The sequence below is a fragment of the Schistocerca serialis genome, chromosome 9 (assembly GCF_023864345.2).
Source record: "Schistocerca serialis cubense isolate TAMUIC-IGC-003099 chromosome 9, iqSchSeri2.2, whole genome shotgun sequence".
Lineage (NCBI taxonomy): Eukaryota > Metazoa > Arthropoda > Insecta > Orthoptera > Acrididae > Schistocerca > Schistocerca serialis.
In genome coordinates this window covers 132,770,271-132,783,279 of record NC_064646.1, presented here as the reverse complement: position 1 = coordinate 132,783,279, position 13,009 = coordinate 132,770,271, and the positions used below count along the sequence as shown (strand labels likewise).

The following is a 13,009-nucleotide window of genomic DNA, read 5'->3' as shown; positions in this document are numbered from 1 at the left end:
CCAACATGGCCTGGGGTCCACACGAAGACCACAGAGCGGCCGCTACGCGCAAGAGTATGCAGGAACTCATGGATAGCCATCACCAGACGAGAATGAGGAAAACACTGGTCGAGAGCTCGTAAACCGCTCAGGGAATCGCTACAGATAACGAAGGACTCACCTGAGCAGGAGCGGATATACTCTAGGGCACGAAAGATGGCGACCAGCTCAGCAGTGTAAACGCTGCAGCCAGCCGGCAAGGAACGTTGTTCGGAATGTTCCCCTAGAGTTAGCGCATAACCGACACGACCAGCAACCATCGAGCCGTCAGTGTAAACAATGCCAGAGCCCTGATACGTTGCAAGGATTGAAAGAAAGCGGCGGCGGCGGAAGGCCTCTGTAGGAATTGAGTCCTTCGGGCCCTGTGCCAATTCGAGCCGAAGGCAAGGGCGAGGCACACACCACGGGGGTGTACGCAGAAGTGCCCGGAAAGGAGGTGGAACAGGAAAAAACCCAAGCCCGGAGAGAAGCTCTTTGACGCGTACGGCGATCGGAGAACCCGACCGGGGCCGACGTTCTGGCAGATGAACGACTGACTGCGGGAACAGGACACGATAATTTGGATGCCCGGGCAAGCTAAAAACATGGGCAGCATAAGCAGCCAGAAATCGTTGGCGTCGTAACCGCAGTGGCGGGACACCTGCCTCCACAAGTATGCTGTGCACAGGGCTGGTCCGGAAGGCACCAGTGGCAAGGCGTATCCCGCTGTGGAGGATTGGGTCCAGTACCCGCAACGCATATGGGGATGCTGAGCCATAAGTCAGGCTCCCATAATTCAGACGAGACTGGATTAACGCCTGGTAGAGGAGTAACAGGGTAGATCGGTCGGCGCCCCAGTGGGTGTGGCTCAAGCATCTCAGAGCATTTAGATGCTGCCAGCACGCCTGTTTAAGTTGCCGAATATGAGGCAGCCAAGTCAACCGGGCATCAAAAATGACACCCAAAAACCTGCGGGTCTCCGTCACAGCAAGAAGGTCGTTGTCAAGATAAAGCCGTGGCTCTGGATGGACCGTTCGGCGCTGGCAGAAATGCATAACGCGGGTCTTGGCAGCCGAAAACTGAAAACCATGCGCTACAGCCCAAGACTGCGGCTTACGGATTGTGCCCTGTAGCTGACGTTCAGCAGCTGCAACGCCAATAGAGCTGTAGTAAAGGCAGAAGTCGTCAGCATACAGGGAAGCAGAGACAGAATTGCCCACGGCCGCAGCAAGCCCGTTAATGGCTATTAAAAACAGGCAGACACTTAAAACACATCCCTGTGGCACACCATTCTCCTCGACGTGGGAGGAGCTATATGAGGCCGCGACTTGCATGCGGAAGGTACGATACGACAGAAAATTGCGGATAAAGATCGGCAGAGAGCCCCGAAGACCCCATCCATGAAGTGTAGAAAGGATGTGATGACGCCATGTTGTATCGTACGCCTTCCGCATGTCGAAAAAGACAGCAACCAGGTGCTGACGGCGGGCAAAGGCAGAACGGATGACCGACTCCAGGCTCACCAGATTGTCAGCGGCGGAGCGGCCTTTACGGAACCCAACCTGAGACGGAGCCAGAAGGCCCCGAGACTCCAGTACCCAATTCAAGCGCCGGCTCACCATCTGTTCGAGAAGCTTGCAAAGAACATTGGTGAGGCTAATGGGGCAGTAGCTGCCCACCTCCAAAGGGCTCTTGCCTGGTTTCAAAACGGGGATGACAATGCTTTCCCGCCATTGCGACGGAAACTCACCCTCGACCCAGAGACGGTTGTAAAGGTCGAGGAGGCGTCGCTTGCAGTCCACTGAAAGGTGTTTCAGCATCTGACAGTGGATACCATCTGGCCCAGGAGTGGTATCAGGGCAAGCGGCTAGGGCACTGCGAAATTCCCACTCACTGAATGGAACATTGTAAGATTCTGGATGGTGGGTGCGAAACGAAAGGCTCCGACGTTCCATCCGCTCTTTAATGGAGCGGAGGTCCAGTGGGTAATTCGCAGAAGCGAAACTCATAGCACAATGCTCTGCCAAGCAGTTTGCAATGACGCCGGAGTCTGTACAAACTGTTCCATTCAGTGAGAGTGCAGGGACGTTGACAGGGGTCCGATAGCCATAGAGACGTCGGATCTTGGCCCAGACCTGCGATGGAGACACATGGAGGCCAATGGCGGACACATACCGCTCCCAGCACTCCTGCTTGCTTTGGCAGATAAGGCGGCGGGCCCGCGCACGCAGCTGTTTGAAGGTGATGAGGTGTTCAATTCAGGAATGTCGATTGTGACGCTGGAGCGCCTGCCGGCAATCTTTAATCGCTGCAGCGATCTCAGGCGACCACCAAGGCACAGTACGCCGCCGAGGGGACCCAGAAGAACGGGGAATGGCAGATTCGGCGGCAGTAACGATGCCGGTGGTGACCGATTGAACCACCGCATCAATGTCATCACTAGAGAGAGGCTCAATAGCGGCAGTGGAGGAAAACAAGTCCCAGTCAGCCTTATTCATAGCCCACTTGCAAGGGCGCAGAGAAAACTGACGCTGTGGCAGTGACAGAAAGATCGGAAAGTGGTCACTACCACACAGGTCGTCATGCACTCTCCATTGGACAGACGGTAAGAGGCTAGGGCTGCAGATAGAAAGGTCGATGGTGGAGTACGTGCCATGCGCTACGCTAAAGTGTGTGGAGGAACCATCATTTAAAAGCGAAAGATCGAGCTGTGCTAATAAATGCTCAATGGTGGCGCCTCGACCTGTCGCCACTGACGCACCCCACAGAGGGTTATGGGCGTTGAAGTCGCCCAGTAACAAGAAAGGTGGCGGAATTGGGCTATCGAAGCAGCCAGGACATGCTGCACGACAGCACCATCCGGTGGAAGGTAAAGACTGCAGACGGTAACAGCCTGTGGCATCCACACCCGAACAGCGACAGCCTCTAAAGCTGTTTGTAGAGGTACAAACTCGCTGTGAAGAGAGTTAAGGACATATATGCAGACGCCACCAGACACCCTTTCATAAGCTGCCCGGTTCTTATAATAACCTCGATAGCCACGGTGGGCGGGGGTTCACATTGCTGGACACCAAGTTTGTGCAATGCAGAAGAAAGGGTGAAGGCTGATAAGTTGTCTGAGCTCAGCTAGATGGTGGAAGAAACCGCTGCAGTTCCACTGGAGGATGATATTGTCCATGGATGGGAATGGCGTGAAGGGACTGGGGAGGCAGATTACGCCTCCTGGGCCCCTGCTGCTACTGAGTCACCACCTGTACAACAGCCTTCCATTGCGTCCGAGGGACTGGCGAGATCCAGGTCCTCAGCGGACGCCAGAATCTCCACCTCATCTTTGGACGCAGAGTTAGAAGGTTGCAGTGGGACAGGTGCCACCGCAATGTCAGGATGTTTGGGAGCCTTTTTCTCGGACTGCTTTGCGCGCTGTGCCTTCGGTGGTTCTGGCTGGGAGGGCCTCACTGGGTCAGTCTCAGGGACTGAAGACGACCGTGACGCCTTACGACCAGCGACCGGTGGGTGTTTGAGATACTTGCGGGTGTCCGCCTTGGCACTGGGCAAAGCCTGGGATGGGAGGGCCCCAAGGGGCCCCCTCCGGGCGAGAGGAGCTGAAGAAGGCTCACGCTTCTCCGGCTGGGAAGGGGGAACAGATGTCCCCGATGGTTGGGGTGGTGTTGCTCCTGAAGTAGATGGAGCAGGAGCAACAGGGAGCGAAGTGCCCCCCACAACCAAGGGGGCCGGTGAATTCAGACAGAGCTGAGATCGAACTGTAGGCGATGACACGGTAGAGGTTCGAACCGGTGTTGCAGCAGCGGCATAGGTGGATGTCATGGGCACAGGATGTAGCCGCTCATATTTCCGCCTTGCCTCTGTGTAGGTCAGGTGGTCCAGGGTCTTATATTCCATTATCTTCCTTTCCTTCTGGAAGATTCGACAGTCCGGTGAGCAGGGGGAATGGTGTTCTCCGCAGTTTACACAGATGGGAGGCGGAGCACATGGAGTATTGGGATGCGAAGGACGTCCACAATCTCGACATGTGATGCCGGAAGTACAGCGAGATGACATGTGCCACTTCCAGTACTTAAAACACCGCATCGGAGGAGGGGAATATGGCTTCACATCACAACGGTAAACCATCACCTTAACCTTTTCGGGTAAGACATCACCCTCGAAGGCCAAGATGAAGGCACCGGTGGCTACCTGATTATCCCTCGGACCCCGATGGACGCGCCGGACGAAGTGAACACCTCGTCGTTCTAGGTTGGCACGTAGTTCATCGTCAGACTGCAGAAAAAGATCCCTGTGGAATATAATACCCTGGAACATGTTGAGACTCTTATGCGGCGTGATGCTAACTGAAACATCCCCCAACTTGTCACAATTGAGCAACATCCGTGACTGGGCAGAGGATGCTGTTTTGATGAGTACTGAACCAGAGCGCATTTTGGACAAGCCCTCCACCTCCCCGAACTTGTCCTCTAAACGCTCCACAAAAAACTGGGGCTTGGTCGACATAAACGATTCCCCATCAACTCGCATACACACGAGGTACCGGGGTGAATATTTTCCACTGCCTTCTTTAGCCAGACATTCTTCCCATGGAGTGGCCAGGGAGGGAAACTATCTCTGATCAAATTTCTTCCCGTTGAGGTTAGACCTCGATCGCTTAGAGACTGCTGGTGGAGGCCCACCAGCGAGAGATGATGTACCACGCTTCATTGCGGGTCATCCGCCCTGATGCCACCCATTCCGATCAGGGGCTCTCCCCACGGGCGCCACCCAGCCGCAGCAAAGACTACCTGGCAGGATGGCCTTTGCCGGGAGTCCCAATGCCCCAGAGGGATAGGCATCTACTCCTCAGCATGCATGGGGAGGTAGCAGCTCAGGCATCAGCAGTGCGATCCCTGTGTAGTCAGGGGGCTACCACCAAGAGTGTACATGACGACCCCACCACAACGGACTGGCTACCGTGCTGGATGTCGGGTGTCAAAATATCCATGTACATCATGAGGGCAAAGATGGAAGTGCACATTGGAGGGAATGTATGCTACCCATAACACACTGCAGTGGATGTGGCCGGAAGCTCGATGTAAGTCCAACTCCATGAAAAATCAGGTGCGCCAGATCTTAGGGCAAGATTGATTTAAGATGCACCACATAAGGTGTCCTTCCCCAAATGGTACGCACTAACGGAAAAATTTAGAAACGGAGTGGTCAAACCCCTTAGGGGACCAGCACATTAAAGGCCGAAACAGTTGAGACTCCTTTTAGTCGCCTCTTACGACAGGCAGGAATACCGCGGGACTATTCTAACCCCCGAACCCGCAGGGGGGGCTCATACAATGTGCCCCTTTGTTTAAGTTTTTGCATTGACTGAGAATCAAACCCTGGTGACTTTGCTGGCGAGCATTCTACTACAGAGTCACATGCCCATCGCAAAATCATTCTAGCTTCAGTGAATTAGACGCACTTCAAAAACTTTAAAGTCAATTTTCTCAAGAAAAAGCTTGATATTTCAAGTTCTGGACTTTACCTTCCATAAGTATTAAAAATTATAAAAACCCCACTGCTATGTTCTCTCCTTGCTACATATAGAATGAGAGGCAAAAACAAATGGTCTCTGTAGCAAACTGGTAACGACACAATAAATGTTTCTTTCACATGCAGCTAGAATCAAATTTTATTATCTTGAATTACTCCACTGATAGCAACGGCTAAATTTCTCAACAACGCAGCCACAAATACAACAAATTTTCGCTATTAATTATTTTTGGTTCACTGAAGACATAATAAAATTCACACCTTGCAAAAACTGCCAGTACACCGATAGATGCAGACTGTTTCAGTGTTTTTTGTCATTCACATTGCCACATAACCATGAATTATTTTGGTTCATATCAAAAACAAACCTCGCACGCATATGTTGATCGAAATATTGATACCAATTCTGCAGCCTCAGTATAGAAATGTGGAAACTTCGTACAATTCATGGACAGTTTTAATATAAGATAACGTTTATTTTAAATAGAGATTATGTTGCAGGTTGATCAGTTCCATCTGCAAACCAATAGTGGATCTTTCAAATGATGGGGCAGGAGTCTCAAAGACAGCTCAGCTCATAAACATAGGAAAGATAGGCAGTGCCCCGAAAGTGTTTTTTCTAAACTGTAATTCTTTCAACATTGTAATGAAATCTTCAAAATTCACATTTTCTTCAACACCAGAGAACTTAGGGAAATGGGCAGTGTTCCTTGTCAGATGTTGTCACTTCAACAATGATATTTTCTTTTTAAACGCTTTCAATTTTCCCATCAAATAATAAATAAGTTGCTTCTCAATTTCAATTTCTTACTGAGGTCATTCAAGATTGCAGTTATGTCACTAAAAATGTGAGGTTTGCAATCTAAACATGATCTTATGATTGCAATTCCTGCTTTCAATTCAACAATAGCGGGTCTTAAATTGAAAAATCATTCTAGGCACTTTCTTTGACTTAATCAATGATGTAATGCACAGCAATATATTTAACTTTCCATACTCTTCCTTCAATTCCACCAAAAATTGGTGAAATGGCAATGTAATAACCAATGCCGCTTCAGAAAATTTCCTGTTCCTACCACCTTTTTCATCATGTGCACCATGTCTGCAAATTTAGCACAATGTGTTTATTGATGCACACATAAATTACTCTCGTACAAATTGTCTGTTGATTGTTCACTACCAACTAAGTCTTTAAATTCTTCTTGGATGGTGTTGTAAGGTTCACAGGTAAATGGGTGAAGCTGCTACATAGCGAGCCTCTAAACTGACTCTTCACTTGGAGAATCGCGAACGCATTACAACAAGCATTCTGCACAAGACCTATGAGGCAGTTCAGGATAACAACAGTTTCTGGAGATCTAAAATGAATAATGAGATGAAACTCCTCACTCAAGGAGCTAACGCTGTAAGATAAAGAACAGGTAGGAGAACAGCCTGCTTGGTCATGTACTTAGGATCGATACTGGAAGAATAACTAAAAAGATTTTTGAAAGGAGGCCTACTGGAAGAAGACAGAAAGGAAAGCCATGAAAGCAGTGGATTGACAATATGTAAGAAGATATAAAATCTCTCAGAATCAGAGGACGGTGGAAAACTGTGCTGGAGGGGGGCAGACTGGAAGAAACTTGTTGAAGAGGCTAAGACCCATGCAGAGTTGTAATGCCATGAGAAGAAAAAAGAAAACCCATACTTATATTTTACCTTAAAATCCTTAACAGAGGCATAACAATGACAAAAAAAAAAAAACAATGTAAATTTTATTACTGCAAGTTTTATCATAAAAGTAGCTTCTCTTCTTCTTTACAAATACCAGGCTTAGAGTGTGGCTGTAGCACATTAAAGTGACACCTTCTGCATCTTATTGAAGGCTGAAATTCAACTCACCCTGCCTATGGATGAAACACCATATCCGGAGGCCATGCTTTTACCAATAATGACAGCAAATCTTTGAAAAGGATGTTCTTGTTGGATACCTCTTCAGGTTCTTGCAAAGATTTTCAACTGCTACATAGCTTCTAACTCTTCCAGCAACAGCTGAAAATTGGAAGAAAATGTCAAAAACTATACCACATTTTTGTAATACAATATCACATAGCAAAACAAAAATGACAGATTAGCTACTAGTGTTTTAAAAAATTTGTTTATTTTGAGCTGACTTTCCAGTAAGTGCTAGTAATAGGGTATTGAATGTATCTATTCAGACTAATTTTCAACTATACATCAACACGTTATTTCATTATTAAGATGTTTGTTTCCTTCTTCTTCTTCTTCTTCTTCTTCTTCTTCTTCCTGTCCTCAAACTGTACCTACTACTGCTCTTAGATACTTGCAATCATATCCAGCTTCTTGGGAAATGTACAATGCTCTCTTACTGGCACAAGGACAAATTGAAATCAACGAACTTTCATTTTCATTATGTTGGTATTTGCTGTGCAGTAAAATGTCAACCAGCACAATTGTTTTGCTTTACAGATTTTTAAGATAGTCATGTTTTACAAAATTAATTTTTGACAGTTTATTTCACCAGAAATTTATCTATAGTTAGACAACACACTGGGTTACTTTCAAAGAAAATGCTTATATCTACTATTATTTGCTTACTGCAAATAATACAAATGGCTTACATGAAAAGATAAACTGATTATATTTTTTAGGAATATAATTAACAGCAGAAAATTACAATTATGGTATAATTTGCCTTCCAGGGGTTGCTTTTGAATAAAAAAGTTCTGTCTCTTATAGCAGAGACATTAGGATTTTCAGAAAAACTGGATCATTTCTGCATTATACTATTTCATTAGCAGGATATACATTAAATTGACGCCACAACCAAATATTCACAAAACCCCAGCATTTCCTTAGTAACCAAGTGCTGGAGACACTGGCATATTTATCTTCAGTGATATATATCTTATTCTCCTTAACTCCATCATCTGATGTTAAATTTAGGTATAAGGAAGAAATTTCTAGAGGTTTCTTAGCTTTGCCTCTAATTAGTTATCCTTCTGGATACAAAACCATAGGCTCTCCTGCACCTAATACAAAATGACCCATATTATGTCTACCAAAATCTACATTTTTTCCCATCTACACCGTCACCCCTGGGGTAGAGCTTACTTGAGATTCATTACCATTGGATATGTTCTCATATATTCTATATGAAGCCTCTTAATCTACAGCCATTCTATTTACATTCCATCAATACATTTTTTGTAAATGTCAAACACTTTACCCATTCAGCAAGTGACACAAAGACTATCTGCATTTTTAACACTGGAATTGGTTTATTCTTCTTCACTTTTGATGGTTGTCCATACAATGTTCAAGCCTGTTTATTCAGGCTTTGTCTGTGACAGGAAAAGGTGCATAATTGCTAGAAACCTAAGACCTCTTGTCATAAACTGTTGTTCTGAACTCCTTGCCCTTATGTTAGCAAGATACCATCCTACCATAAAAATTTTGAAACTCTTGTTCATCCCTCCAAACTACCAGAATATTTTAAAAACTCTTTCACATCATTATTCAGTTTCTCTAGAGCAGCAAATGATGGATGATGCAATTTTCTCTGATTCCCTTGAGACTAAACAGACTCTGTAGTCTCTTCTGCTGCAACTGTTTTCAACAACAAGCAAGTTTTCTGAAATGTCACAGTAAGTTACAGTCTTGTGGAAAACTAAGCTGAAGAGGAGAGTTTCTGGAGAGGGTTCATTATATACATTTCTAAGGTTCTCTCTCATGATCTATGTCTTACCACCACATAAGAATTTTTTTGAAGTTTCTACTTGTCCATTTGCAATCTGCTTTTATCAATATAAAATTTATTGCATGTTTGAAAATAAGACAGACAGAATAAAATTTTAATTAAAATAATATCTGTACATCTACTTCTTAATGGGCTGCAATTTTCTCTCTGTTCAAAAGCCCCAAATATAGATCATCTCAATCTGAAGCTGTAGTTAACAGTTTAATAGTTTTAGAAATATTAGTTTAATACATTTAGGGCTACAGCTTTATTGGCATACCTGTACCTAGTATATAATACATATCATAGTGAGAAAGTATAGCTTAACATCATTGAATGTAAGTTAAAATATTTAGTTTTATGACAATATTGATAAATCTAGACACTTTTAGTTTTGTGGAATTTCAGTCATTTCACATATCTATTAGTTCAGTATAATTTAATCACATTATCATTTATTTTGATTGTGTAGGAGCTATGAACTAGCATAACTTCTGTTTCTGTGGCATTAAACAATTGCACTTAACACAAAATCTTGACCAATTAACATTCAGGAGGTATTTCAAAAACAAAATTATCTTGTATGAATAATTTTCATTTTCTTTCATAAGAAAAATAAACTACTTCAATGAAATTAAGGTTAAAAGATATGACACATTACAACTACACAACACAATTTTCACTTAATAAACAGAGTTTTTTGTCATTTCCTCTAAAAATTCATTTTAGAAGTCACTTTGTTGTTTTTATTTAAAGAATGAACTGAATAAGTTGACTGTCACCAGGGAACAACTCAGCAAATTGCAGCAGAAAGCAGGATCATCATCAGGAATGGCAGCATTATGTTGCATATCATTTCTGCAGATGAGTTTCTCACTACTGCTACTAAATAATAATAATAATAATAATAATAATAATAAAGCAACTGATCTTCAAATTCCAAGGTGATTTGGCAGTGACACAACAAAACATTGCAGTTTCTTGTGCTGCAGTCTTTAGTAGTAATATCAGATCTAGACCAGGAGACTGGATTACAGTCAAGCCTTCCAGACACATTGCAAATCAGACTGCTTCAGACTAGCTGTATGCAATACCTTTGATGCCATGGAGACAGAACAAAAGTATTCAGACATGTCAAGAACCATAGTAAGAAAAGTTTTAAGAATATCAAGAAAATGTTCTTGCTGGGTAATATTTAAGGGAGGGGAATGTCAACTGATTTAAAGCTCTTTTGACAGTGATTACCAGGTATTATTTTCAAGCCAAATGCACGGCTCAAAGATGTCACCTGCGATTAAAACTCTTTTGAGAAGGACTGCAGTAAAGAAGATCATGTAATAATAATAATAATAATAATAATAATAAGAAGAAGAAGAAGAACAATAATCCCCGTGGAGGCCCGGGAAAAGAATAGGCCTCCGGTATGTTCTGCCAGTCGTAAAAGGTGACGAAAAGAACAAACCCCTAATAGGGCTAACCCCCCTTTTAGTGTGATTAGTTGGTTCAGGACAGAACTAAAGAAGCCTCGGACAAGCGCCGTCATGGTCGGGGACGATGCTTGAACCCTATGCCCGCCCACAATGGTAACGACACTGCTAGCCAACTGGAAAATGATTTAAATCCAAATAGAGGTGTTTTGCAGGATATGCTTCCTGCAACCACCCTAGAAGGAAAACAAAGACAGAGGATGAGATGGTCAGATGAAGTTAATCGACACCTCATGTTCTGTTATTACCAAGCAACAAACCTAGGAACCAACACAACTGGATACAGATCACAAGTATACACAACATTTATTACCAGATACCCAGAATTAAAATTTTTAACAGAACAACGACTAGCTGATCAGATCCGTGTAATAATAAAAAATAACAGGATACCCCAGTCAGAATTAGAAAACATCAAACAACAAGTACAACAAATACTGGAACAAAATAATGTGCAATCAGAAGAAGAAGAAAATACAGTAATGGACTCAAACATCCCAGAGCAAACAGACAAAGAACAACACGCACCAATTAAAAAATCAGAGGAAAACGAAATCTTAAGACAGCCACCAGAACAAGCACAAATAGAACACGAAGTGACACACATTTTAGATATAGAAGAAAAATTTCAGCTAACATATATAGAATACAAAGACACAAATACAGACATTAGACCATTCTTGCATAGACCACCAAATAACCCACAAGTCGAAACAACAATAAAAACTATCAACACAATCATACACAACAAAATAAATGAAAACACAACTATGGAAGAGTTACAACTACTGGTTTATATAGGAGCACTCACTACACTAAATATACACACTAGGCAGAGATCAGAACCAACCAACACACAGAAGAAACCCACAAAACCAGCATGGCAACACAGGCTACAGATCAAAATAGAAAAACTGAGAAAAGACATCGGACAGCTAACACAATTTATAAGAAATGAAATCTCGGAAAAAAACGAAAAAGTTTAGGTAAAATCTCACAACAAGAAGTGACAGAGCAATTGGACGAAAAGAAGCAGAAATTACAAGCATTAGCCAAAAAAAGTGAAAATAGAAGGAAACAAAACCAAACATTCAACACAAACCAAAAGAAATTTTACCAGACAATAGATAACACACACATTAAAATAAACAATCCACCAAACATAACAGACATGGAACACTTCTGGAGCAACATATGGTCAAACCCCGTACAACAGAACAGGTATGCGCTGTGGATACAAGCAGAAACAGACTCATACAAGATGATACCACAAATGCCTGAAGTGATAATTTTGCAACATGAAGTCACCCAAGCAATTAATTCTACTCACAATTGGAAAGCCCCTGGAAATGATAAAATAGCAAATTTCTGGTTAAAGAAGTTCACCTCAACACATTCACATCTAACTAAATTATTTAACAGTTACATTGCAGACCCATACACATTCCTTGATACACTTACACACGGAATAACGTATCTGAAACCTAAAGATCAAGCAGACACAGCGCACCCAGCTAAATATCGCCCCATAACATGCCTACCAACAATCTACAAAATATTAACTTCAGTCATTACACGGAAATTAATGACACATACAACACAGAACAAAATTATAAATGAAGAACAAAAAGGCTGTTGCAAAGGAGCACGAGGATGTAAAGAGCAACTGATAATAGATGCAGAGGTGACATATGAAGCTAAAACTAAACAAAGGTCGCTACACTATGCATACATTGATTACCAAAAAGCTCTTGATAGTGTACCCCACTCATGGTTACTACAAATATTGGAAATATACAAAATAGATCCTAAATTGATACAGTTCCTAAACATAGTAATGAAAAATTGGAAAACCACACTTAATATCCAAACAAATTCAAATAATATCACATCACAGCCAATACAGATTAAGCATGGAATATACCAAGGAGATTCATTAAGTCCTTTCTGGTTCTGCCTTACTCTGAACCCACTATCCAACATGCTAAATAATACAAGTTATGGATATAATATTACTGAAACATACCCACACAAAATCACACATTTGCTATACATGGATGATCTAAAACTACTGGCAGCAACAAATCAACAACTCAACCAATTACTAAAGATAACAGAAGGATTCAGCAATGATATAAGTATGGCTTTTGGAACAGACAAATGTAAGAAAAATAGCATAGTCAAGGGAAAACACACTAAACAAGAAGATTACATATTGGATAACCAC

At 43.0% G+C, this 13,009-nt stretch overlaps 1 protein-coding gene across 3 annotated transcripts in view; it reads right to left on the bottom strand.

Annotated features, from left to right (window-relative positions):
* Positions 1-13,009, bottom strand: part of LOC126419075 (RISC-loading complex subunit tarbp2-like) — a 101,212-nt gene that overhangs the window by 19,018 nt on the left and 69,185 nt on the right. For 2 of the 3 annotated variants that reach the window (XM_050086162.1, XM_050086160.1), the window contains exon 2: positions 7,438-7,587. In XM_050086162.1, coding sequence (XP_049942119.1) covers positions 7,438-7,473 — 36 coding nt within the window. In that variant the 5' untranslated portion in view covers positions 7,474-7,587. Of the gene's footprint in view, positions 1-7,437; positions 7,588-10,077; positions 10,188-13,009 lie in introns of those variants that run through there. The other variant, XM_050086161.1, reaches the window with a different exon arrangement.